We start from the raw sequence: 25773 nt of genomic DNA, 5'->3' as shown, positions 1-25773 counted from the left end.
TACAAAGATTTTCCTCCTGACCTCTTTTCCTCCACCAGACTTGCTTCTCTTTTCAGGAGACTCACTGAACTTTGTATCCCTCATGATATATCCTCATAATCGGTTTCTTTGAATATAGCACGGGTGTACTTACCTTATCGTTCCTACAAGATTATAGTGTACTTGAAAGGACAGACATAATCATTCATCATTTTCTCTTGCCAACTCCTAGCCATGGGCTCAACAAGTAATATGACTTCAATAATTTGTGTAAATCCATTTTAAAAAGTCTTTAAGACAGGCAGGAGCAAAATGTTTACCAGACACAGTGTAAAGTTATGCAGAATAAAGAAATTACATATATAAATACACTTATCATTTTGCCAAGATGACCTGGTTCCAGTATTAAAGGATACAAGACTGTAGGGCACTGATTTTTTTTTTAAATTTCCCGACTGCGCGCACGCGCGCGCGCACACACACACACACACACACACACACACTTCCTCCCGCCCCCACCAAAAAAAAAAAAAAGTTTAGCTGTTGCCCAGATTATAACTTATTTCATTTTTTCCGTGCCCTGGATCAGATTAGAACACGGGACCCCTTCGGCCCGCGGGGCCGTCGCTCTATCCTCTAAGCCAGGGCCGGGTTATAATTTTAAAACCGAAAATTGGCTTCAAATTATATTCAGGTTGGGCCCTGTGAAAAGGAATATCGGCAAACGTTTACTAAATTTAGGACAGAAGTTGCTTTGAGGCGCTGGAGGAGATGCGCCTTTAAGAACCTTTCCAGAGACGCCTGAAATCGGGCTGGCGAGCAGCTCCGGCAGAGGGGTGCGGGCGCGCACCGTCCGGGACGTCCAACACCCCGGGAACCTGGCCGACCGGTTCCCGGCCGCCTCCCCGCCTCCCCGCCTCCCCGCCTCCCCCTGCAACCCGAGTCCCAGCCGCACGCCCCGTCCTGGGGCGCCGGGGCCCAGCGGGAGCGCGCCGAGGGCGGGGCTGGCCCGGCTCGTCCGCGGGCGGGCGCTTGGGGCGGGGGAGTCGGGGTCCCGGAGGCGGGAGGCCGCTCTCGATTGGGGTTTCCAGGTGAAGGGCCAGGAAGCAACCGGCCGGTCTAGGCGGAGCCGGGCGGGCGGGGCGCGGGCGGAGGGCACATTGCCTCATCCTGTACATTTTACTGGAAACTGAGCGCATCCGGAGGAGGGGCCGGCAGGAGGCCCGGTCGCCTCCAATGGCCGGGCAGGGCGCGCGGAGGCCGGCGCGGAGGCAGCCCCTTCGCCCCGCCCCGCACCCCGAGGGCCGGTGATAAAGGCGGGCCGCCGGGGCTGCGCCCGTGCCCGCCCGTCCTCCCCTCCGACCGGTCCCGAGCCGCAGCCCGTCCCAGCCGCAGCCTCAGCCCGAGGCAGCCGCGCAGCGAGCCGGTGGCGCAGGTGTGTCGGTCCCCGAGCGCCGCGCCCGGGAGCATGATCGTGGACAAGCTGCTGGACGACAGCCGCGGCGGAGAGGGGCTGCTGGACGCGGCCGGCGACTGCGGCCTCATGACCAGCCCGCTGAACCTGGCCTACTTCTACAGCGCGTCGCCGCCCGCCGCCGCCCCCGGCGCCTGCGACGCCGGCTGCTCGGCGTCGGGGCCCTCGGCGCCCGGCTCGCCGGGCTCCGACTCCTCCGACCTGTCCTCCGCCTCGGCCGTGTCCTCCTGCGGCGCCGTCGAGTCCCGGCCGAGAGGCAGCGCCCGCGCCGAGCGGCTGCAAGGTACCCACGGCCCGGGCGGGGGCGGCCCCCGCACCCCCTGCACCCCGGCCTCCCGCGCCCCGCACGCCGCGGGTAGGGGAGGGTCGGGCCGCCCAGATACGAAGGGCCTCTGCGCCTTCCTTAGCCGGGGCCGTGCGTAATCACACCAGCCGTCACTGATTAGGCGCCTGCTGGATGCCTTGCCCAGTGCCGGGCGTTTGACCACTCGAAGCCCTTGGACGGTCTGTGAAATCCAGACTCCCTGCAGCGGGCTTCGTAGCTTAAAACGCCTCTGGGAACAAAACTCTGACTTCTGGGCTGGGGGGTGCGGCGAGGGTGGTGGTGCGGTGGAGGGGGTACGAACCCGAACCACAGTAGATTTTCCTCTCCCCCCCCTTTTTTTTTTAAAGCAACTTTATTAAGCTAGAATTCACATATTATGGCGCGGTTTTGGATATAATGTAGTTTTTTTTTTTTCTTGTGACTTTTTTTTAGTGAAAGGGTTTGAGGTCATGACTTGGTTCTTCCTAAGTATTTATGGAAATTTTAAGTAAAAGGACTTTATGTTCAAGAAAGGAAACCGATATTACCAAGATGTAAGGGGAAGCTGGGCTGAAAAACCAACTCAATGTATGTTTAGTTTGTGCTGTTGGCCACTTCGAGTCTGCCCAGAATTTCCCCGCTTCTGATTCGGTTCTGTGTGCTTTAGAATGGTTAAGCCGCATCTAAGCAAAGAAACAATGTTTTCTTTCTTTGGTTGTGAATTGGTTAGTTTCTTTAATTTTTTAAATTTCTATTGATTTGAAAGAGAGAAAGAGAGAGAGAGAGAGAGAGAGAGAGAGAGAGGGAGGGAGGGAGGGAGAGGGAGGAAGGGGGAAAGGAAAAGAAAGAGAAACATCGATTTGCTGTTCCACTTGCTATGCATTTGCTCTGGACTCATTGGTTGATTCTTATATGTTTGTTCCCTGGCTAGCGATCAAACCTCAGCCTTGGTAGCCTTGGTGTATTGGGAGGACGGATGCTCTAACCAACTGAGCTGCCTGGCCAGGGCTGGTTACTTTCCTTTCTAAATGAACCGAGCTGCATAATTTGGGGGAAAACAGGATGCCACAGTGGGTAGACTAAAGAGCCTCTAGATAACCTCAAATGTTGGAGAATCTAATCAGCATGATTTAAAGAATGTTCTCTTTTAGGTGTTCCCCACTGCTAGCCACTGCTGTTTTGGTTGTCTTCTTTTAAAAAGTGAATTTTCATTTTCATTTAAAGGAGTACTTTAATCCACTTAGGTGTATGGAAAAGTGTGTGTGTGTGTGTGTGTGTGTGTATTTAGAACCTTTTCTCCCACATTTGGCTTTCTTCTGGTTGAAACTATTTTGCTACTTCCCTGGTTTACGGCATAACCATAGGGGATTTCTCAAACTACATTTTTCTCTTTGTGACGTTGAATTATTAACTCCTGCCATTCCAGAGAAATGTTGTGTTAGACTCTGGCAAGATATTCCTCAACTTAAATGTAAAACTAACGAGTCATTTAATTTGCCCATCATTAAATTGTTTCTTTCCTATATTTGTGTATATATATATGTATATATACAAATTATGCATTGTTTCTTGTCCCATCTTCTTACTTTTTTCCACTGTCAATGAGGTGGCTGGATTATTCATTTCCTGACTTTTTGCATGTTTACTTTGTGTTCAGCTCATCCCAAGAGTTTATGACATAGCAGTGGTCAGAAGTGGAATGCTGTACTCACAGACTACATTTTAAAGTGTGTTTTAAAGTTTAAATATGAAATGAGATTACAGATTTCCTTTTTACTTAGAAGGCCTCTGTGAGCAGTTCCAAAAAGTCAGTGAGGGGAAATCCTGCATGCATATGTGGAAATGTGTTTAATCTGAGTGAATTCAAGCAGATTTCTTGGCATAGTTGACTGAACTGAGTGAAATAATAAGAAACAAATCTAAGACATTGGTCATTGTTAGGCTTTGGTACATTGAGATCTTTGGAGGAAGTTTGTTTTGTGCTTTCTTAGGTTAGGGGGTTAATAGACTTTTACATTTTTATGTGGGCACAAAGCCTTTGGTTTGAAAAGCTAAAAATTCATCATGTATCCCTTGATTCCCCCAAGGTTTTTCGAAAGTGAAGGATAATGATAGATCTATGAGCGTTAGTGTGGCAAATCTGTGATACTGTCTCATGGGTTGAAAGGGGTGAGAGACAGAGAGGTTTAATTTGGGTTGTCTGTTGGCTCTGAAGATCCCCGAAACCACAATTGTATGAGCTTTAATTCTTTAGGGAGCCCAGTCGGGGCAAAGCATTCAGGCAGCATCAAACCTTAAGTAGGACTGGGGAATGACATGTAGGCCGTTGACCAGAGCAAGTTGGCAAGGCTTTGCATTCTGGTGATTGGGGACTTTATACATTAGACAGCTATGCTTTTGAGGTTACTAAGATTTGTGTCTGTGCAGAGACTTAATTGGGATATGTTTTGTTTTTCTTCTTTTGAACAGCTGAGCCCCATATGGGGGTTGGAAGGCAGCAGAGAGGACCCTTTCAAGGTGTTCGTGTGAAGAACTCAGTGAAGGAGCTCCTGCTGCACATCCGAAGTCATAAACAGAAGGCTTCTGGCCAGGCCACAGATGATTTTAAGGTGGCACCTCCTATTCTTCTGTTTTGGGTCAGAGATCAGGAAGATGAGTCTGTTGGGGTTATTAGTTTTTGCTGACCTGAGTCCCGTAGGTCTTTTGTAGACCACCAAGTCCATGGGACAGGGAGCATACGTGTCTTGCTGTCTGCCGTTTCCTATCACTTAGCCCAGTGTTAGGCACTTGGTAGGTGGAGAAGAGAAATTTAATGAATGAAATTGGGGCAAAGAAATAAATGGGGTTCAACTGAAATGGAACATCTTGATTAGAAAGGGAAAACTCAAATGGCCTTATTAATTTTATCTTGACATAGTTGAACTAAGGTGAAAGGGCAAATGGGGGGGAAGTTGCAAGATAGAATGTATATGAAGATAGAAAATAAATATTGATAGAGCAGCTGCATCAAAGGTTTATGGTGAGCTGTAAAGAGTGGGAGAGATAAGTATGTTTATTGATGTATATTAAGCAGAAAGCCATTTAATATTATACTAAATTGGAAACTGTTTTTTCCTTATAGACACAAGGTGTGAACAGAGAGCAATTTGCAGGTAAGAATTACTTCTATTCATGATATTATGGGGCCTTTAGAATAAAATAATGTAGTGTGATTATGGGTAAAATTTTCAAAATAAAATGATCACAGATTCCACATTCCTTTTTTGGGTTTAGAGTTGACAAACACTGTGTCATATAGCGGGAAAAGGAAAGGACCTGATTCATTGTCTGATGGACCAGCTTGTAAAAGGCCAGCTTTGCTGCACACCCAGTTTTTGGTAAGTGTCTCACTGTTTTCCTCTGGATGCCTTTCAGAAGTTAAATTATATTCTATAGAGAGAAATTATTCCTGGAATGATTTTGGAAGGGAGTATGCAATTTACTCTTTCTTTCTTTCCAGACACCACCTCAAACACCAACACCTGCAGAGAGCATGGAAGATGCTCACCCCAGTGAACCCAAACAGGACAGCAGTGCTGACCTGCTTCAGAACATTATCAACATTAAGAATGAATACAGCCCGGTCTCCCTGAACACTGTCCAAGTTAGCTGGATGAGCCCTGCGGTGGTCCCTCAGAGCTCTCCCCACGAGCAGTGCCAGGACTTCCGTGGAGGGCAGATCTTCAGTCCACCTCAGAAGTACCAACCTTTGCAAGTCAGCAGCTCCCCACACATGATGGATCAGGCTTCCATGTACCAGTATTCTCCTCAGAACCAGAACATGCAGCCGCAGCCGCAGCCGCAGTCACAGCACTATACCCACAACCCAGCTCTGGAATACAGTCCTTATTCCAGAACTTCCCAGTCTCCCAACTATGAACCAAACTTCTTTGGTGACCAAGAACTACAGTTCTGCTCAAACCAAAGTTTTGCATCCCTTTTAACTAGTCACGGGGAATGTGAGAATGTTGCTGTTCCCATTCAGACTTCCCCCAGTGTTCAGCAACAAAATGACACCCACCTGCAAAACTTCAGCATGATGCCGCACAGTGCCTGTGAGGCCATGGCGGGGCACGATGCAGGCTCTGTGCCTTTAAGCACCTCACTGCCATTCCAGAACATCATCGGAGATTCAACGAACACCACACAGTTAGGGAAGTCATTTTTTCAGTGGCAAGTAGAGCAGGAAGAAAGCAAACTGGCAAATATCTCCCAAGACCAGTTTCTTTCAAAGGATGCAGATGGTGACACGTGAGTATCCCTTTATCTCATGTAGTGGGCAGAGCATTTCTCTAGGGTATACCAAGTTAGACCTTACTAAATGGCTAGTCAAGATGAAGACTGTAGGTAGAAACTGCTGTTCAATGATAGCTGATATTTCAAGAAAGTGTTTCCCTTTTTTTTTTCTGGCTGAACAAATTACCTGTTCTAAGTTAATAAAAATATATGTATTGTCTTTGAATAATTTCTAGAGAACATCAGATTATGATTAGTTGGTCATGGTCAACTGTGAGTTGATTTGTAGATTGAATTCTTAGCTGTCCTGATACCTTTGGCCTTGGGCAAGTTATGTAAGTTCTCTATGCCTCAGTTTCTTGACATGTAAAATGATAATACCTCCTTCATAGGGTTTTTATAAATATTAAAAATAATAGGTTTAAAGTGATCTGTATGGTGGTTGGCATTCTTTTTCTTATTCCTCGCAGCCTGACTCATCTTGTTGCAACTCAGATGTATTATCAACTTAGCAGACAGGACAATTTATGCTCTGTAATGTTTTGAGTGTACCAACATATCAAGAAAGGGGCTAAAGGAATTTTTTTTAAAAAATGAACTTAGTGAAATCAGAAGTAATTCACCTCTTTTCCTTTCCTTGTCTCCCAGGTTCCTCCATATTGCTGTTGCCCAAGGGCGAAGGGCACTTTCCTATGTCCTTGCAAGAAAGATGAATGCACTTCACATGCTGGATGTTAAAGAGCACAATGGACAGGTGAGGACCCTGACAGAGTGAAGTGGCAAAAATGTGGTCGCTGTGAAGAGAATGACAGCCAGTCTCATGTTCATCTACAGATAGTTTCAGAGCTCAAGACCAAAAGAGTTTAGTTAATATTAACTTTGAGATGTTGACTGTTTGCCACCATCACCCTTGAAGTTATTAACATTAACTTCATAGTTATTTGACCAAAGACTAATTGGGTATAATAAAGCCACACCATAAGTTTACTTTAGTTTTCTTGTATTACAGTACCTTATTATTTATTAACTAGAGGCCTGGTTTACGGATTCATGCACCTGTGGGGTCCCTTGGCCTGGCCTGCAGAGATAGAGCCGAAACCAGCTCTCCCCCTCCCCGCTCCCCCCCAGGGGTCCTGGGTTGTGAGAGGGTGCAGGCCAGGACCTCTAGTATGCATATAAGATCTTTGGTTAATCTCTTCTCTCCCTCTCCCCTCCTCTCTTCACTCTGAGATTCATCAGTCTGTTCCATGTTTCCATGTCTGTGGTTTCTGCTCCCGTGTTGAACATCTGCCACCTGGTAGTCAGTGTGCATCATAGCTACCGGCCGGCCCATCAGCCAGTCGCTTAGGCTTTTATATATATAGATAGGATTTATTTTTTCTATGTGGGTTTTCCCCTCAGTCTTAGTTTAGGTTCATATTTCTTATCATGGTAGTATTACATGTTTTAAAAACATTTTTTTTTCTTCTGAATGTCCACAGAGTGCCTTTCAGGTGGCGGTGGCTGCCAATCAGCATCTTATTGTGCAGGATCTGGTGAACCTTGGAGCCCAGGTGAACACCACCGACTGCTGGGGGAGAACCCCTCTGCACGTCTGTGCTGAGAAGGGCCACTCCCAGGTGCTTCAGGTAAGAGGCAGTGAACGAGGCTTCCATCAGCACAGGGCCAGAGAGATAGGGCTTGAGTATTAGATTGTTGGGTGTGGGTTGCGTTCACTTATTCATTTCTTAGAATACTTGTGTAGCTTGTCTCTTGCTAACAGATACATGTTTTTAAATTTTTCAGGCAATTCAGAAGGGTGCGGTGATGAGCAATCAGTTTGTGGATCTTGAGGCAACTAACTATGATGGTAAGCAAAGGACACTTTATTGGGTAAAAGAACCATTTATAGAGAGGGGCCCATTAGTTCTAAAGTTATGTTAAGTTTCAAGTTATGTTAAGTTTCATACCAAGAAGGAAGGGAGGTAATTAATGCTAAAATATTATATAGGTGAAATTAGCACTAAGAACCAATGGAGGAACTATTCAGATTGCCCTACTAGTTCTTATGGAGCCCATTCGTAGGCCATCCTCAAGGTTTGTAATTATAGAACAACCGAAAGACTTGCCGGCAGGCTTGACCACTGCTTTATTATACTTTCTCTAGGCCTGACTCCTCTGCACTGTGCGGTCGTGGCCCATAATGCTGTGGTGCATGAACTCCAGAGAAATGAACAGCCACATTCACCTGAAGTTCAGGAGCTTTTACTGAAGAATAAGAGTCTGGTTGACACCATTAAGTGTCTGATTCAAATGGGGGCAGCAGTGGAAGCTAAGGTAAATTCACAGAAGAGTTTGGATATGGGATGGGGGGAAGTGGTTACAACAAAGACCTGTTCCCAAATAGAGATTAAAACTTTCCCCCCTCTTTTTAAATGAATGGAGTTGAGTAGCTAAGAAGCTTAGATTTTAAAAGATCATCTGATCTACTGTCTTGATTTGCTTTTAATCTTTGGATTATTATGCAAGAGATCCTTTAGCTATGAAATGAATTAGTCTTTGAAAGGCAATAAAATGCTTAAAATTGATATTGTCATTTTGGCTTCATTTTTATCACTAATAATCACTGTTGTGTTTTTTTGTAAGATTACTTCATCATTGTGGGATCTAGACTTAATCTTCTGTTTTCTAGACTGGAAAATAGTTTTTCTCTGCAAAATTGAAGTTTATTTACTGATATGTACAATGCACTGAATTAGGGGTTCTGGGGGTGGGAGGGAGGCCTGAATATAAGCTACTGGGTCCTTAGGGACCTCCTAATTGAGGTGAGGAATGGAACTAATTATAAGTCTACAGGGTGGCTGCCAAGTCGGAAACATAGGCGAGTACATAATAAATCATTTATTGTATTACATTATAGTACCTTGTAAAATAGTATCGTCTGTGTTTCTACATTTTATGGCCCCCCTGTATGTAAAGGTAGACTGTGATAAGAGGCACCTAGGCAAATTAATAGGAATTTAACAGGAATGAGAGATTTCATCTCGTTTGGGGTTAAGGAAGGCTTGAGTCAAAATTTGGGAGACTGGGTGAAAAGCATGAATAGGGTATGCTGTCTGGATGGTCACGTTTTCTCCCTCTTGCCTTTAACAAGGATCGTAAAAGTGGCCGCACAGCCCTGCATTTGGCAGCTGAGGAAGCAAATCTGGAACTCATTCGCCTCTTTCTGGAGCTGCCCAGTTGCCTGTCTTTCGTGAATGCAAAGGTACCTTTAGAAAGCTTCAGTAACTTCACAAGAGTTGGAGTGACTTTTTTTTTACATGTTTTTCAAGCTTTCGAGTTGTTCTCATGAAAGTTCCCCTTCCTGATGGGCATCATTTTGTCTCGTTGTCTCAGGCTTACAATGGAAACACTGCCCTCCATGTTGCTGCCAGCCTGCAGTATCGGGTGACGCAGCTGGACGCAGTCCGCCTGTTGATGAGGAAGGGAGCAGACCCAAGTTCTCGGAACTTGGAGAACGAGCAGCCAGTGCATTTGGTTCCTGATGGCCCTGTGGGAGAGCAGGTGAGGGTGACAGAAGGGACAGCAGAGCTTTCAGACACTTGGTCTGAAACATAAAGGGAGGTGAGATTGTTCAGGGTGGACGTGCTCTTCAGGCAGGTTCTACCAGTGTGTGTGTTGGTGTTCCATGAGTCAGTGTCTGTAGAGTGTCCAGGAAAGTCCCAGGCACATAGTAAGTGCTCAGTCAACATCAGCTGTTACAATTATTTCTAGTAACTGATTTTAAATAAGAAATAGGAAGGTTTTTAAAATGCAATTTAGAACCTAGAACTATTTTATACTTTAAACAAAATTATGCTTTACTCATCATATGCTTATATATTATCTTCAGAGATTGAATAGTTTCACATGACTGAACTTTTCTTGATAACAAGAACTGAATCTTTTAAGAACTTGAGATATTTTTGATGGAAATTTTTCCCTGGGGGAAATGAGGGTGATTGTGGCTATAGGTAGGTCATTACATAATTTCGTAATCATAAAATATATGGAGTGCGATTTAGCTGTTTCTTTGATTCACATCCCTCATATGACCATAATGTTATAGGAACCCATATTTGTAAGGGCTCTTTATAACTTAAGATGGAGCTCTTCAATTTGTAAAGTTTTCATGCATACACTTAATAGCTATGAAAACTTTGCAGTATAAGAGTTCAGCTAAGAAAATGAGGCTCACAGAAGTTCCATGGATAGGAACCATCATGAATATTAAATGGCAGTGCCCTAACCCCAGTGTTTGCTTCTAATTCAGGTTTGTGGTGTGTAGTCATACAGCGATGTTCTCAGGATTTGACTTTTAAGTTCTCAGATTACTCTCCTTTCTGCTTTTGTAGTTTTGGTGTGTGTGCGTTTGTAGGGAGGGTCTTTTCCTTTTCTTCTGTTGTCAGACTGTGGTCATTCAGACTGTGGTCATTGTGTCTTCCAGCAGTTGTCAGTTGCATTTCCCACCCTAATCTTATTCTTCTAATTTGTTGCTTTTTGTCTGCTGTGGACTGAGAGACAGTTAAGAAAATTTGTCAGTCTGATGTTTGAATCAATCATTAGGCTCTGAATGAGCCTAGGGGCTTTCCTGTGATCCATGAAGTTATGTGCAGATATTTTATTCCTGGGTATCAGAACAGCTGTTTTGACTTGAAGTATATTAAGGATTTATGTGTGTGTAAGGTGGGTTCTGGGTTCTTGTTGAAGCTGACCATAAAAAAGAAAACTTACAAATCCTATTCATTTCCATTCCAGATCCGACGTATCCTGAAGGGAAAGTCCATTCAGCAGAGAGCTCCACCATATTAGCTCTATTGACTTGGAGCCTGGTCGGCAACACTCACTGTCAGTTAGGCAGTCCTAATGTATCTGTATATAGACCATTTGCCCTGTATTGGCAAATGTAAGTTGTTTCTATGAAACAAGTATATTTAGTTCACTATTATATAGTGGATTATATTAAAAGAAAAGAAGAAAAATATTTAATTCCTCTTGGCAGATTTAAATATTTCATACCCAGGTATCTGGGATCTAGACATCTGAATTTAATATGAATGGTAAAATTGATTTCAATTAATAGTAGCTTTTGGTTAGGAAATGACTTTGATTTGTTGCATATGGCATTGCTCATGTAGCTATTGCCAGTTTAAAAGCAGGTAAATTGTAAACTTTCGTTTGGCCTGATGCAATATCTGATAGTTATTGGTGTTGGAAAGTCTCTAGTCATTGGACTAGATGAAAGGTGTCATAGTTACAATTTGATTTTTCAAACTGTATATAATTGTTATTTTCATTTTTTAAATGTTTGTACATATTTGGTCATGAACATGGCCATATTTGAAATGTGTAAATCAATAAAGTAGAAAAGAATAAGTGAGTTGTCACTAATTTTTAAAATTATACACATTCAAAGGAGTTGTGTCATCACCCAACTACTGTCTGTCTCTGTCGATGAAGCAGATGGAGAGTTGTTCCCCTGGCTGCTGACAGAGCTCTGTTTGAATTTTAAATATGCTTTTCCTCATGCATTGAGATGAGACATTATTTGTAGGGAATTGCATGTTCTTAAAGAGAACTCTGCTGTATGTCTCACTTTCTAGAATTTATCATTTTCTTGCTCTGTTGGGAATTTTGTTTTAGCTTTATAGGATCAACAAAAAGTCAGTATTGAAACATGTCTTACTGTGTTTCCATATCCAATAATGATAATGTGCCATGATGTTTTATATTACCATTTATTAAAAAATCCTTTACTTTTTTAGTAATCTTGGTTCTATTAATATCATTTGCTTACCTCTGGCATACTCTGAGGAATGTATTTGGATTTGATTGCTCACTAATTCATTGTATACATTTGATTTAGTAAAATACTTTTTTTAAAAATGTGAAGTTTCACAAGCAACTGACTAATCATCTTTGTGGCTTAAATTCCTTAAAAAAAGATAACCTTTAATTAATCACATTGTTTGATTTAGTATGTCTTGTGGACAAAAGTTATAGTTATTGGTATCTGTAAATATAGCTATGATATGAACCAGTCTACTTACACTCATGGAGAAACTCTTGCATGGTTTTAAATAAACTTTAATTCAATAATACTACTCATCTTAAGGATGTGCATTTTCTTTCCCTAGTCCATTGTTTATATTTCCCTAGGTTGAAAAAGTGCTATTAATTACTAATCTGAATACCTTTAACTTAGCAAATACATTTTAATTTGGATTTTGTTTTTTGAGAATGTGTTTCCTAAAGGTACATACATAACATCAAAAAAACTGCTGAGTTCATGGAAGTTTATTAGGTTCTGAAAATATGGAAGATTAATAGATATTATTGATCATTTAGACATTTATGTGCTAAAAAACTTCAGGCTTTATGTTTATGGCTTCATTTTTTCATATTTTGTTTTGTGGGCACAGTGAACATAGGAAAAATAATTTGGAGATTACCAGGATCATCCTGAGAGATGTAAACCTGGAAATAGCAGTAAATGGTCTCTTTCCAATATGCCATTTTGACATGTGAGAACAAACACATAAACATCTCCATCAGCATCAGTCAGTTACTGTATAATTTAGTTCTTGAGAATCTGGTGAGTCCTTCCCCTGGAAAAACATACCTATGCTATATACAGTATCAGAGGCATCCCAGCCACCAGGAGTGCATGACTCAGATTAAGAATCTACTGCACTATTTCTTTACATCAACTATAACTTTTCTTCTTTGACATAAACACAAACTTAAAAGTGCTTTGCCTTGTAAATGCAACTTCATAGCCAGAACAGTAGAAATGATATACTCCCATTGAACATAGATACCCAATAAGCTTTTTCCCAAGTGAGCTTATGAGTTCATCAACCTAAGTTCTCTAATTGAACCAGTGCTTAGCGTGTGATTTCATGTGTGTGTGTGTGTGTGCGTGTGTGTGTGCGCGCGCGTGCATGTGCACAGCTGTATGATACATAATATGAGGCATTCAAAGTTATAAAAGACATTTTTTATCCTTAAGATGCATACATGAGAGACATGACATGCACTTCATTAGATACCATAAAAAGGGGGAGAAACAGGTTCAGAAGAGGAAGAATTGTGTCCAAATGGGAGAATGGGGGAATAGCAAGGCAGAGCATTTGACCTGTTCAGAGAGTTGATTTGGATGTTCACAGTGGTGGAGGAGAAGGAGGTGAAAGACAGATACAGAAAATGACATGAACCAAGACAGTAGAATTTTGGGGGGAACCACAGGTGATTCAGTGTAGTTTGGTTAGCATTTGGATGGCTAATAAGTTTCATCTTGTGTTCTACCTTTGGTAATATTCTCATAGGAGCATGTTGAGAAAGGTCCTCAAGCAGTCTAGGGCTTGGCAGGAGACAGCGCTGTGACGAATGAGCAGTGTCTGCCTTAGAGGTATGGAGGTGGCACTTGATGGAACATATTTTAAAGAAGGAGCCCCACAGAAGCCAAGCCTTACCTGTGCTCATTGCTACAACCTCAGTGCCCAGCACAGAGACTGGCACATAGTAGTGACAAATACTGGTTAAATGAGTGAATGGATTAAGCTAATCCTGATTGGGATCACTGGTTCTGGGGGAAGTGGTGTTTGCAGCCAGAATTATATTATTAAATACGAACTAATGAGTATCATAGTCTGAACTTAATCCAGCCATGTAATTTAAGTGACATTGATGATGTGTTAATGAAAATGGGCACAGTTGTACTCTTTAAAAAAAAAATCGGGCAGCCCCTCTTGGCAAAGAACTAACTCTAGTACTGTAGTTTGGCAGTTCAGTAGGAATTCCCTGAAGTGTCAGAGACCAAATCTTCTGGCTTTATTTGTTAATCAAATCAGTAACATTTAATATCCTGTCTATTTTTACGTAATCAGGAGTGGAGAATTTCCTCACACTTCTATAACATTTAATAAATGTCAACTTCTTAAAGTCAGTTCTACTGACTTCCATTTTCTGATTACATCAGTTCTGTATTGAACATAACCTCAGGGAAAAATCAGCTCAGCCACTAGCTAAGTTTTCAACGGTCCCGTTGAGATTGGGCCTGGGCACAAGGCTTTTGATTAGTTATGACCAGACTGCTGGTTTTGTGTTTTTTCTGCTATGCCCTGGATCTGACCTTGAGAGGAGGGGCAGGAGGGTCCTATCATCAGAGGCCCTGTTCCTAGCACAGTACCTGATATACTAGTAGAGTAGACATTTATTACATCTTAAATGGCATTTAAGTTTATGGCTCCATTTTAAATTTATATTTTCTCAACATATTTTATACTTCATTGTACAAATGTTTCATCACATGAAACTTATGATTTAATCCCCAAATGCTGTTATCCATTAGCTGTACACCAATTCTGGTTTTGCTTTATTTTCTCAGCGCCCTCACTCTACCTTTGGAGTCTGTGTAGACCTGGACACATTGCATGGATGGCACATGTCCAGGAGGAATAAGGGTGGAGATTGTTCTCAAAGTGTCTCTAGCTTGTGTGTGTATGTGTGTGCGTGTGCGTGTGTGTGTGTGTGTTTTCTTAAAATTTTCCTGTTCATTTTAGAAAATTTTTCATTTACAGTTTACCTTCAATATTATATTGTATAATTTCAGGTGTACAGCACATGGGTTAGACAATCATATTCCTTACAAAGTCTTTGGTCCCCCTGGGACTTTCAGCATCCAACTGGCATCACACATGGTTATTACAATATTATTGAATGTATTTCCTATGCTGCACTTTACACTCCCGTGACTATTTTGGAACTACCAATCTGTACTTCTCAATCCCTTCACCTGTCTTACCCAGCCACCAACCCTCTCCCATCTGGTAACCATCAGTCTGTTCACTGTACCTGTGAGTCCGTTTCTGTTTTGTTTGTTTATTTTGTTCTTTAGACTCCACATATAAGTGAAATTACATGGTATTTGTCTTTCCCTGCTGACTTATTTCACCTAGCATAATTGGAGCTAATTGAGATGGTGCTCTGTTCTGGTCTGAAGCCAGCCACTGGTTCTGGGGCCTCTTGGAAGGCACCAGGGTGGGGTTAGTGGTGTTCACGAGGTTAATGCAGATTTGTATTTGGCCTCGGGCCACTCAGCACAGCACACATGGAGCCAGCCATGGCACACATGGAGCCTGCAGACCTTTGAAAGCCTTTCAAATTGACTGCTGCACAGCCAAGGCTGGCCCACAGAGCCGCTTCCAGTGTGTGAGTTGGCTAGGGTGGGCTCTCAGAGAGTGGTCGGGGCAGAGCAAGTGGCGTTCACTGGGCTAATGCAGATTCAGAACTGGCCAGGTGTGGGGAGGGCTCAACACAGGAAAGATGGTACCCACCTGCTGGCTGTGTGGGAGGAGGGCTCCACACAGGGGCAACGGTGGCTGTCCCTCCAGCCTCCACCCTGAAGCCACACAACTCATTTCACTGTGTCTCCAGAGCTGCGGTTCCTTTTCTGGAGCGCAGGGTGAGTTCCTGCAAGTAAGGCTGTGCACAGGCCCTTTAAGAAGGTGTCTGGGTTTCCAGCAGCCTCTGTCTCACCTACACAGACAGAATCCCTGCTGATTTGCACAGCCAGATGTTGTGGGGTCTTTGCTTCCTGGCGTTGGTGCTCCAGGCTGGGGAGCTCAGTGTGGGGTTGGGACACCTCACTCCTCAGGGGGAACCTCCACAGCTGAAATATCCCTCCCAATTCTCAACCACCGCACGTGGGTGTGGGACCAGCTCATTTAGGGTCTCTGCCCTCCTACCAGTCTCAACGTGGCTTCCTCTTTATATCCTTAGTTATAAGACTTATTTTCAGCTAGTCTTTAGATGGTTCTCCAGGTTGATTGTTCTAGAATTTAGCTGTAACTTTATGTGGTCGTGCGAAGAGGTGAGCACAGCATTCATCTACTTCTCCATCTTGACCAGAAGTACTTCTGTCTAGCTTTCTTATGTGCATTCTCTGTCCTCCAGCCCTGTGCTCTCTGCTCCCTCCATCACACTGGTTCCTTTGCCTATCAGCCCACGTGGATTTTAGAATGAGAGTAGCCAGACAGCAAGTCCACCTGCTGAACACCCTAGGTTCCAATGTCTGGTGACATTAGCATCTTTATGAAGCTTATTAAATGTGCAAATGCCTTGGCCCCACCACAGACTTTCTGAATCAGAATTTCCGGGGTTTGCAGGGCTCCTGTCAGGTGTATGCGAAGACGGTTCTAGTGAACAGTTTTAGTCTAAATTAGAAAATGCAGATATTGGGAGGATCTGCGACGGGGCATTAGTCATATGGTGGTAACAGAATGGGTTGCTGGAATGCCCAGGGGGAAGAGGTAGCAAACTGATGAATGTTTATTATGTCTTGGGCATGCTGGATTCTGTGGTATAGAACTTAGCTTTGAGGAGAGATCAGGAGTTACCTAATCTATGTGATTTTTTTAAAATTTATTTTTTATTTTATTTATTTATTTATTTGTTTTTAATTTCTTTATTGATTAAGGTGTCACGTATTTGTCCTCATCCCCCCATTCCCATCCCACACCCCTCCCCATGGATTCCCCCACCCCCCTGTTGTCCTTAACCATTGGTTAGGCTCGTATGCATGCACACAAGTCCTTTGGTTGATCTCTCCCCCCTACCCCACCCTCCTCAACCCTCCCTCTGAGGCCCGACAGTCCGATCGATGCCTCCTTGTTTCTGGGTCTGTTCTTGTTCATCAGTCTATGTTGTTCATCATTTCCCCTAGATGAGTGAGATCATGTGTTACTAGAAATATACTTATAAGAACCGAATGTGAGACGAGCAATAATAGTTATGCTGACAGGCAAATGAATCAGTCTGTAGTGAGTTTCTTTCTGGACCAACAGTTCTTTTGAGACCCAATTTCAATGTCTACCAGTTCCTTGTGTGTACATGTCGGCACTGACTTTTCAGCTCTGGATGGTGGACAAATGGTGGTAATGCAGGTCCGATTCCCTCTGGTTTGGTCTTGCCTGGACCCAGGGGCGTGGCCTCACCCGGACCCAGGTGCACGGGGCCTCACTCGGACCCAGGATCCAGCCTCACCCGGACCCGGGATCCAGCCGCACCTGGACCCAAGGGCGCGTGGCCTCACCCAAACCCAGAGGTGCATGGCCTCACCTGGTCTCGGGGGCGCGCGGCCTCCCCCGGACCCAGGGGCGTGCGGCCTCCCCCGGACCCAGGGATGCGCGGCCTCACCCGGACCCAGGGGTGTGTGGCTTCACCCGAGCCCAGGACCCAGCCTCACCCAGACGCAGGGGCGCGTGGCCTCTCCCGGGCCCAGGGGTGTCTGTGTGTTTTTTTAAAACACATTTTTAAGGTCATTCTGATTTTTAATCCTCAAGTGTATTGGTTTCCTAGGAGTATGTAATACATTACCACAAACTTGGTGGCTTAGAACAAGAGAAATTTATTCCCTCACAGGGCAGAGGTCTGAAATCAAGGTGTTGGCAGGACTGTGCTCATTGTAAAGGCTCTAGAGGAGGGTGCTTCCTTGCCTATTTCTGTTTCTGGCATCTCCATGCATTCCTTGGCTTGTGGCAGCATAGTTAGAATCTCTGCCTCCATCTTCACATGGCTTTATTCTCTTCTCCCTCTGTCTCTTCTCTGTGTGTCTTTTATAAGGACACTTATTTTTGGATTTAAGGCTCGCCTTTATAATTCTTAATTACATGTGCAAAGACCCCATTTCCAAATGAAGTAATGTCCATAGGTTTTTAGGATTAGGATGTGGACATATCTTTTGAGGGGAGACACCATTTAGCCCATTACACCGGGGAAAGAGGCTTAATAATCATTTCTGCTACCATTTTTTTCCTCTTACAAAGTAACTAAGATGAATACTTCTTTCTGAGAAATTCTCTACTCTGTCTTCTAAATCCATGAACATCTTTTTATATAATTACTAATGGCCCAGTGAACGAAATTCGTGCACATTGAGGGGGGTGTATCCCTCAGCCTGTCCTGCACCCTCTACTATCTGGGAACCCTCAGGGGATGTAAGATCAGGCCTAAACTGGCAGTCAGACATCCCTCTCACAATCTGATCCCTGTAGGATTGGGCCTAAACTGGCAGTTGGGCATCCCTTTCACAATCCGGGACTGCTGGCTCCTAACCGCTTGCCAGCCTGCCTGCCTGATTGCCCCTAATTGCTTTTGCTTGCCAGCCTGATCACCCCCTAACTGCTCCCCTGCCAGCCTGATTGATGCCTAACTGCTCTCCTGCTGGCCCAAACGTCCCCAACTGCCCACCCTGCTGCCACGCGCTTCCTTCGCTGGGCCCCGCCTCCCCTGTGCACATGGCCATCTTGTGGTGGCATCTTGTGGTGGCCATCTTGTGATGATGTCGTGCATGAGGGTCACCTAGGCTTTTATTAGTATAGATTGATTTAATGTATGATGTATCATCTACATTTCATGTATTAGCTGTATTATTTATTAGCTGTATTTGGCATTGACCAGGAGACTCATTTAGCATTGATAAACTTTAGTAGAAACAATAAAATAATTATTGAGCTGTAACTAAAAAACTAATATAAGGACTGAAGGAGATTTAATTATTTAAACCTTACAACAAAGATTATTAGATTATTATTAGTCATTCTGTTCTCTGGTACACATTTGAATAAACCTGCTTCCCTTTACCTTGGATCACACTACCTAGAGTTGCTCATGTGGGAAGCAACATGATCACAAATTAAAGGCCTGTGTTTGAGACCATCTGACCTTGTAATGTGTACCAGAGTAGTCACTTATTGGAAAATACAGATGTTTGAAAGTGAAGGGTCAACTTAAGGAAATCTGTGGTTTTAGACAATAAATATTAATCCAAACTCCATAGAAATATATTGTTTAGGTCTAGATATTATTTTTTTAAGTGACAGCATCTGGTTATTAATCTGAAAATAGGAATTTCTGTAGCTTTTAGGACTTGGCAATTGGATCCAGCACGTGTTTCTTCTTGAAATAGCTTAGTACCTTTTGGCTTGACAATTGGGACACATTTCAGATTGAGCAATAATACTAGATCCCTTAGCTTAATTACCTTGGAGCTTAAGTTTGGAATCACAGTTTATTTTCTCCATTTGTGGTGTCTTAATCCATGTGGCCTTTGTATTTGCAGCCAAATGTCTCTCAGGCAGGACGTTAGTTTTAAGGGCTTGTACCAGTGTGGGGCACCTGTTGACTGGCTCGCATGGAAGCCATAAGTGTTGACTGCTCTGGAAGTGAATGCTCTTCTCTTCAGGAGCTCAAGGTTTCTTAGTTTGGGCATTTGAATTGGTGGGAGTCTGCCCATGGAGAGCCTGTCTTTCAAAATAGGCTATATATATGTTTTACATTAGATATCACTTTCATTAATCTTTTAAAACCAATTTCTCCCCTTTTGCTCACAAGAAGTATTCCTTCAAGAATTACATTAAAATTAAAAAAAAAACACAATTTCCTTTTTAGGCTCTTGCAGACATGGAAATAAGAACTGTTTATCTTCAGGACAACAATTTAATCTGGTGCAACTTTTTATATCTATCTCAAGAAAATTTAAAATATATCACTTGGGAAAATAAGTAAACATTTGGACCTTTTGGGTGCTTCTACCCAAAAAGATCCTGAAAATTTTCTTTAAAATGTAAATTTCTGGACTCAAGTTGTGGGAAACTTTAAAATAAGATATTACATTAATGTATCTTTAAAAAATAAGACACATCTAAGGCCCCACAAAATGAGTTTTTGTATAGACCAAATAAGGCTCTATTTTAATTGGTCAATTTTTCCCAACAGACCCCCTAAATTTGATAAAAATTTGTTGTTTTCTCATGTGGTGCAGTAGACAGAAATAAATATATAGATAGAAGTTTAACTTACACAGATTATTAATTTCCACTCACATTCCAATCATACAGATCTTTTAGATACTTCATTTAAAGTTCAGTAATTTATTGACAGTGAATAAGTTCTATTATGAAGGCTATATAAATGAGTCAATTTTGTTTCTTTTTTTTTTTCAGCTAAAGTTGCTATATCAAATCTGTTATCAATGTCAAAATGTCTGTTGAACTAGCTGAAACCGGTTTGGCTCAGTGGATAGAGCGACGGCCTGGGGACTGAAAGGTCCCAGGTTCGATTCCGGTCAAGGGCATGTACATTAGTTGCGGGCACATCCCCAGTGGGGGGTGTGCAGGAGGCAGCTGTTCGATGTTTCTAGCTCTCTATCCCTCTCCCTTCCTCTCTGTAAAAAATCAATAAAATATATTTTTAAAAAAATATCTGTTGAATTAATCTGTTGTTTTTCCTATTTCCCTGCCATCATCCATGTCTAGATTTTCATGACCTCACTCCTGGATTACAAGAATAGACATAATTTTTGTTGTTGTTATGGAAACATTCTAACACACACAAAAGTAGGGAGAATAGCATATTAAACCCTCATGATTTTTTTTAAGATTCCAAGGATCATGTATCATCCTTGTGCAGGGGCCATACTAATATTCTCCATATCGCTCCAATTGTAGTCTATGTGCTGCCAGAGTGAGCACTCTGTATTATTATTAAGACTCCAAATTGTTAAGGGAGGTTTTCTAATAAATGGGGGCACTCATCTTAGCACACATGGCCATTCCACAGGCTAGTGGTGCCCTTACTTTATGTTATCTTGCTCTTGTCCATCAGTTTCCTACTAGATAGGAAAATATCAGGAAAAAGGAAGTCTAGAAATCTCCCAGTCTATGACTTGCCTATTGCTTGTGTTTTCAGAAAGTCTACAAGAGGTCCCTTGAGCAGGGGACTGTGATTAAGACAGCTTATCTGTGCTGCTGTAAAAAAAGAAGCAATTCTTACCATTTGCAACAGCATGGATGGACCTGGAGAACATTATGCTAAGTGAAATAAGCCAGTCAGAGAAAGATAAATATCACATGATCTCACTCATTTGTCGAATATAAGGAACAACATAAACTGATGAACAAAAATAGAGCCAGAGTCATAAAGTATCGAACAGACTGTCCAACCTATGAGGGAAGGCGGGGGGTGAGAGGGTAAGAGATCAACCAAAGGACTTGTATGCATGCATATGAGCATAACCAATGGACACAGACAATAGGGGGGTGAGGGCATGTGCTGGGATGGGGGCGCTTTGGAGAGGTCAATGGGGGGAAAAGGAGACTTACGTAATACTTTAAACAATAAAGAATTTAAAAAAAGAACAAATTTTATGCAAAAAAAGAAAAAAAGAAAAGACTGCTTATCTGAAGCAACAGTAGTGTTTGTTGACTAGGCAGTCAAACACTAACCGTTTACTTCTGTCATGAGATGGGGCAGGTTTTTCAGGGAATATACCCCTAAGCTCTGCAGCAGCCCAAATTTCAAATGGTAGAACTTGTTTATAAAATAAATACAGACCCTTGGCATAATGTTCTCAAGGTCCATCCATGTTGTTGCAAATGGCAGTATTTCATCCTTTCTTATGGCTGAGTGGTATTCCATTGTGTATATGTAACACATTAAAAAAAGTCAATATAGACACACACTCACTTCAGGAACTGGTCAACAAATGGTTACTGAGAATGCTTAGGAAATGAGAACTAAAGTTACAATTTCTTCTGCAGCCCAGAATTAGAGATGATGGGCAGGGGTTTTATTAGTTTAACGGGCATCTATTTCTCCAGCCATGTATATACAACACAAAAGAATGGTTAGACATTCATTTGGGCTGCCTGTGTGTGATTCATAATAAACTTGTTCCTTATAAAATTTATTGCCAAATGACTCATTACAGGATGATGAAGATATGGCTTTTAATTTAAAGAGTGAGGCAGGTATTCTTTTAAAAATCAACTTTGTGAGGTGTAATTTACATATAATAAAATGCATACCTTTTAAGTGTATAGTGCAATAAATGTATACACCCATGTAACTATTACCACAACCAAGACAATGTATTTTCTTCAACCAGAAAGTTCCCTGGTACATACCCCTGCAGTCAATTCCTGCTTCCACCCTCTGCTCCAGGCCACCATTGAGCTGATTTCTGTCAGCTTAGTTTTGCCTCTCTAGCACTTCATATGAATGGATTCATACATTACTGGTATGTGCTTTTTGGTGTTGAGCTTCTTTCATTCAGCATAATGTTTCTGAGATTCATCCACACTGATGCACTTATTAATTTATATTTTCCTAGAGGCCCGGTGCACAAAATTTGTGCATTGAGGAGGGGGGTCCTCTCAGCCCAGACTGCACCCTCTCCAATTCAGGACCCCTCGGGGGATGTCTGACTGCTGGTCTAGACTGGCAGTTGGACATCCCTCTCACAATCCTGGACCGCTGGCTCCTAATCGCTCACCTGCCTGCCTGCCTGGTTGCCCCTAACTGTCCCCCCCGCCCCCCACCAGCCTGATCACCCCTCACTGCCTCTGTGTGCTGACCTGATTGCTCCTACCTGCCCCCCACAGCCGGCCAGGTCACCCCCAACTTCCCCCTCCTTGCCGGCCTGGTCACCTCTCACTGCCCCCCCCCCCCGCCAAACTAATCACCCCAACTCCCCCCCCCCCCGCTGGCCTTGTTACCCCCCACCAGCGTAGTCACCCCTCACTACCTGATTGCCTGCTGGCCTGATTGCCTCTAACTGCCCCCCGCTGCCAGCCAGGTCGCCCCCAACTGCCCCCTCCTTGCCAGCCTAATCACCCCAACTGTCCCCCCTGCTGGCCTGGTCTCCCCCAACAGCCCCCCCCACTGGCCTGGTCTCCCCCAACAGCCCCCCCACTGGCCTGGTTGCCCCCAACTGCACCCCCCCTGCTGGCCTGGTCGCCCCCAACTGCCCCTCCGCCAGCCTGGTTGCCCCCAACTGCCTCCCCCCCCTGCTGGCCTCATCGCCCCCAACAGCCCCTCCACTGGCTTGGTCACCCCACGCAACCTGCTGTTCAGTTGTTTGGTCATCCCTCACTAACCCCCCTGCCGGCCTGGTCGCCCTCAACTGCCCCCCCGCTGGCCTAGTCACCTCTCACTGATCCCCCGCCAGCCTAATTACCCCAACTTTCCCCCCCTGCTGGCCTGGTTACCCACAATTTCCCCCCCGCACCAGACTAGTCACCCCTCACTGCCTCTGCATGCCGGCCTGGTTGCCCCCAACTGCCCCCCCCCCCGCCCCGCTGGCCTAGTCACTCCTCACTTCCCCCTGTGCCAGCCTAATTGCCCCAACTGTCCCCCCTGCTGGCCTGATCTCCCCCAACAGCCCCCCCGCTGGCCTGGTTGCCCCCAACTGCACCTCCCCCACCAGCCTGGTCGCCCCCAACTGCCCCTCCGCCAGCCTAGTTGCCCCCAACTGCCTCCCTCCCTGCTGGCCTGGTCGCGCCCAACAGCCTCCCCACTGGCCTGGTCACCCCATGCAGCCTACTGTTCAGTAGTTTGGTAATCCCTCACTACCCCCTGCCAGCCTGGTCGCCCCACGCAGTCTGCTTGTTCAGTCATTTGGTCAACCCTTGGGCCAGCCCTGGGCGGCTGGGCAGCTGACATCTGAGGCTTGTCTGTGCCTCGGGCTGGCTCTGGGCGGCTGGGGAGCTGAGGGGACTGGGGACCCTGGAGGCAGGCGCGTGGAGCGGCCGAACCCACCTGGGGACGGGCCCGACCGTGCCGTGTGCCTGCTGCCCCAGCTGGGCTGAGGGGACTGGGCGCCACTATCTTATGGCTGTGGGTGCTGTCATCTTTGATGATGTGGCAGTCAATTAACATATTCCCTCCTTATTGGCTGTGGGCACTGCCATCTTTGTGAGGGTGTGGTGGTCAATTAGCATATTCCCTCTTTATTAGATAGGATTGCTGAGTAGTATTTTCTTGTATTAATGACAAATTGTTATCTAATCACCTACTGGTGGACACTTGGGTTGTTCCAGTTTTTGGCTATTATGAATAAAGTTGCTATGAACAGTCTTTATGTGGATATATATTCTTATGTAATTTTGGTAAATACCTAGGAGAGAAGTAGCAGGTTCATATGATAAGTATATGCTTAATTTTAAAAGAAACTGTCAAACTATTTTCCAAAGTCATTATACCATATTTCACTTTCAATTGCAATGTAAAAGAGACCCAACTATTCTTCATCTTTGTCAATACTTGGTTTGTCAGTCTTTTAAAATATTAGCCTTTCTAATAGTATCCTATTGTAGCTTTAACCTGCAATTCCCTGATAGCTAATGATATTGAATGTCACTTCCTGTGCTTATTAGCCATTTATATATCTTCTTTGATGAGGCATCTGTTCAGGTCTTCTGCCCATTAAAAAAAGAATTAGATTGTCTGTATTTTTATTAAATTGTAAAATTTTTACAGTATGTTCTGTATATATGTCAGTTGTCAGATATATGTATTACAAAATCTCCCAGTCTATGACTTCTCTTTTTGTTATTTATCTTTAAAAAGTCAATTTTGCCCCATTCTCACACTCTTCTCCTTCTGGGTCTGTAATCACACATATTTTGACCATTTTCATTTGTCCTACAGGTCTCTAAGGATCTGTTTATTTTTCCCCAATCTATTTTCTCTCTATTCATTAGTTTGGATAATTTCTATAGTTTACCACTTTTCTCCCATCTCTGATATACTGTGAATTTTTTTGTTATTCTACTTTTTAGTTATAAAAACTCCATTTAGCTTCTTTTATAGTTTACCTTTCTCTGCTGAGATTCCCTATCTGTTTACATATTAAGTCCCTATTTTCTGAATTCCTTGAATAAAAATTCTTTGGACCATATTTATAGCTGTTGCTTTAAAGTTCTTGTTTTCTAAATCCATCATCTCAGTAATGTTGGGACCAGGGCTCTTCCCTTTATTCTGGGTCATGTTTGCCTTTTTAAAATTTTCAAGTCTAGTAATTTTTTACATTTTATACTGAATATTGTTGGCTCTGGACTTTTATTATCTTCCTTTGAGAAGTGTTGCCTTGCTTCTAGGAAGTAGCTCATTTCCTGGTTAATTACCTTGTATTTCTGTAGTCTTGTCTTTATGCTTTGCTAGGGTATATCTTTGGGAAGCTCAATATGCTTCCCAAGCCCCTCTATCTTGGCAGGTCTCAACCTCCAAATTTGGTTTTCACTGCAGATCTTCTAAAGCAGGGGTGGGAAATCCTTTTTTTCTGCCAAGGGCCATTTGGATATTTAGAAATTCACTCATAGGCCATACAAAATTATCAACTTAAAAATTATGTTGTTATGAAAAAAGATCCTAGACTTACTGAATTTCAAGTCTGGCCTGAGGTTGCCTTGGCAGGGCCAGACCAAAGCATGCAGCCCGTGGGCTGAATGTTCCCCACCCTGTAAAGGCTTGGCTTTAGACATTGTTAGGGTGGGCCTGGAGTGAACCTTACCTTAGACCATAGTTCTAATCTTTTTTGGTATCTCAGATAAATGCCCGGTGTGTTAATAAATTGATAACAATGTCTTGTCACTCTGGCTTGAACAGAACTTCAATAGCTACTAGCACTGTTTGATATTAAGTATTTTTATTCTGCTCTTGTTTCTATAGTAACTGCTCTCCATAGTTACTACAAGCCTCAGGTAGTCTTGTCACGAGTATGTGCATCTTAACCTTGAGTCAAGATTTCATAGGGAACCTTCTGCACAACTTCTGGGACTCTCCCTTCTCTCTACTCCTAATATACCTTCCTTACTTTATGGTGCTTTCCCTAGATTCTGACTGCTTTAGCTTTCTTGGACTCTGATCTCTGCCTCTTCAG

General features: G+C 43.6%; 1 protein-coding gene and 1 non-coding gene across 3 annotated transcripts; one reads left to right on the top strand and one right to left on the bottom strand.

Annotated features, from left to right (window-relative positions):
- The first annotated feature begins 1328 nt into the window (after positions 1 to 1328).
- NFKBIZ (NFKB inhibitor zeta) lies at positions 1329 to 20300 on the top strand. Of its 2 annotated transcripts, none has more exons than XM_054714025.1 (12): positions 1329 to 1736; positions 4227 to 4366; positions 4879 to 4909; positions 5031 to 5134; positions 5257 to 6047; positions 6681 to 6786; positions 7514 to 7660; positions 7818 to 7881; positions 8179 to 8348; positions 9166 to 9276; positions 9408 to 9575; positions 20057 to 20300. In XM_054714025.1, the coding sequence occupies exons 1-12, from the start codon at positions 1448 to 1450 to the stop codon at positions 20102 to 20104; spliced, it is 2169 nt and encodes a 722-aa protein (XP_054570000.1). In that variant the 5' UTR covers positions 1329 to 1447; the 3' UTR covers positions 20105 to 20300. The 2 variants fall into 2 exon arrangements, with proteins under 2 accessions (XP_054570000.1, XP_054569999.1); XM_054714024.1 differs by lacking the exon at positions 20057 to 20300 and adding an exon at positions 10809 to 11426.
- A 177-nt stretch (positions 20301 to 20477) lies between these two features.
- Positions 20478 to 20584, bottom strand: LOC114229326 (U6 spliceosomal RNA). The gene has a single exon (XR_003615415.2). It is a non-coding gene; the product is annotated as a U6 spliceosomal RNA (small nuclear RNA).
- Between the last annotated feature and the right edge of the window lie 5189 nt (positions 20585 to 25773).

Source organism: Eptesicus fuscus, chromosome 3, assembly GCF_027574615.1.
Source record: "Eptesicus fuscus isolate TK198812 chromosome 3, DD_ASM_mEF_20220401, whole genome shotgun sequence".
NCBI lineage: Eukaryota > Metazoa > Chordata > Mammalia > Chiroptera > Vespertilionidae > Eptesicus > Eptesicus fuscus.
Note: the sequence above shows the minus strand (reverse complement) of the source record. Positions and strands in the feature narration are given on the sequence as shown.

Coding starts and splice junctions, on each gene's coding strand:
- NFKBIZ (XM_054714024.1), top strand. CDS start 1,448: ATGATCGTGGACAAGCTGCTGGACGACAGCCGCGGCGGAGAGGGGCTG. Junction 6,787..7,513: donor TTAAAGAGCACAATGGACAG/GTGAGGACCCTG, acceptor GAATGTCCACAG/AGTGCCTTTCAGGTGGCGGT. Junction 9,576..10,808: donor ATGGCCCTGTGGGAGAGCAG/GTGAGGGTGACA, acceptor TTTCCATTCCAG/ATCCGACGTATCCTGAAGGG.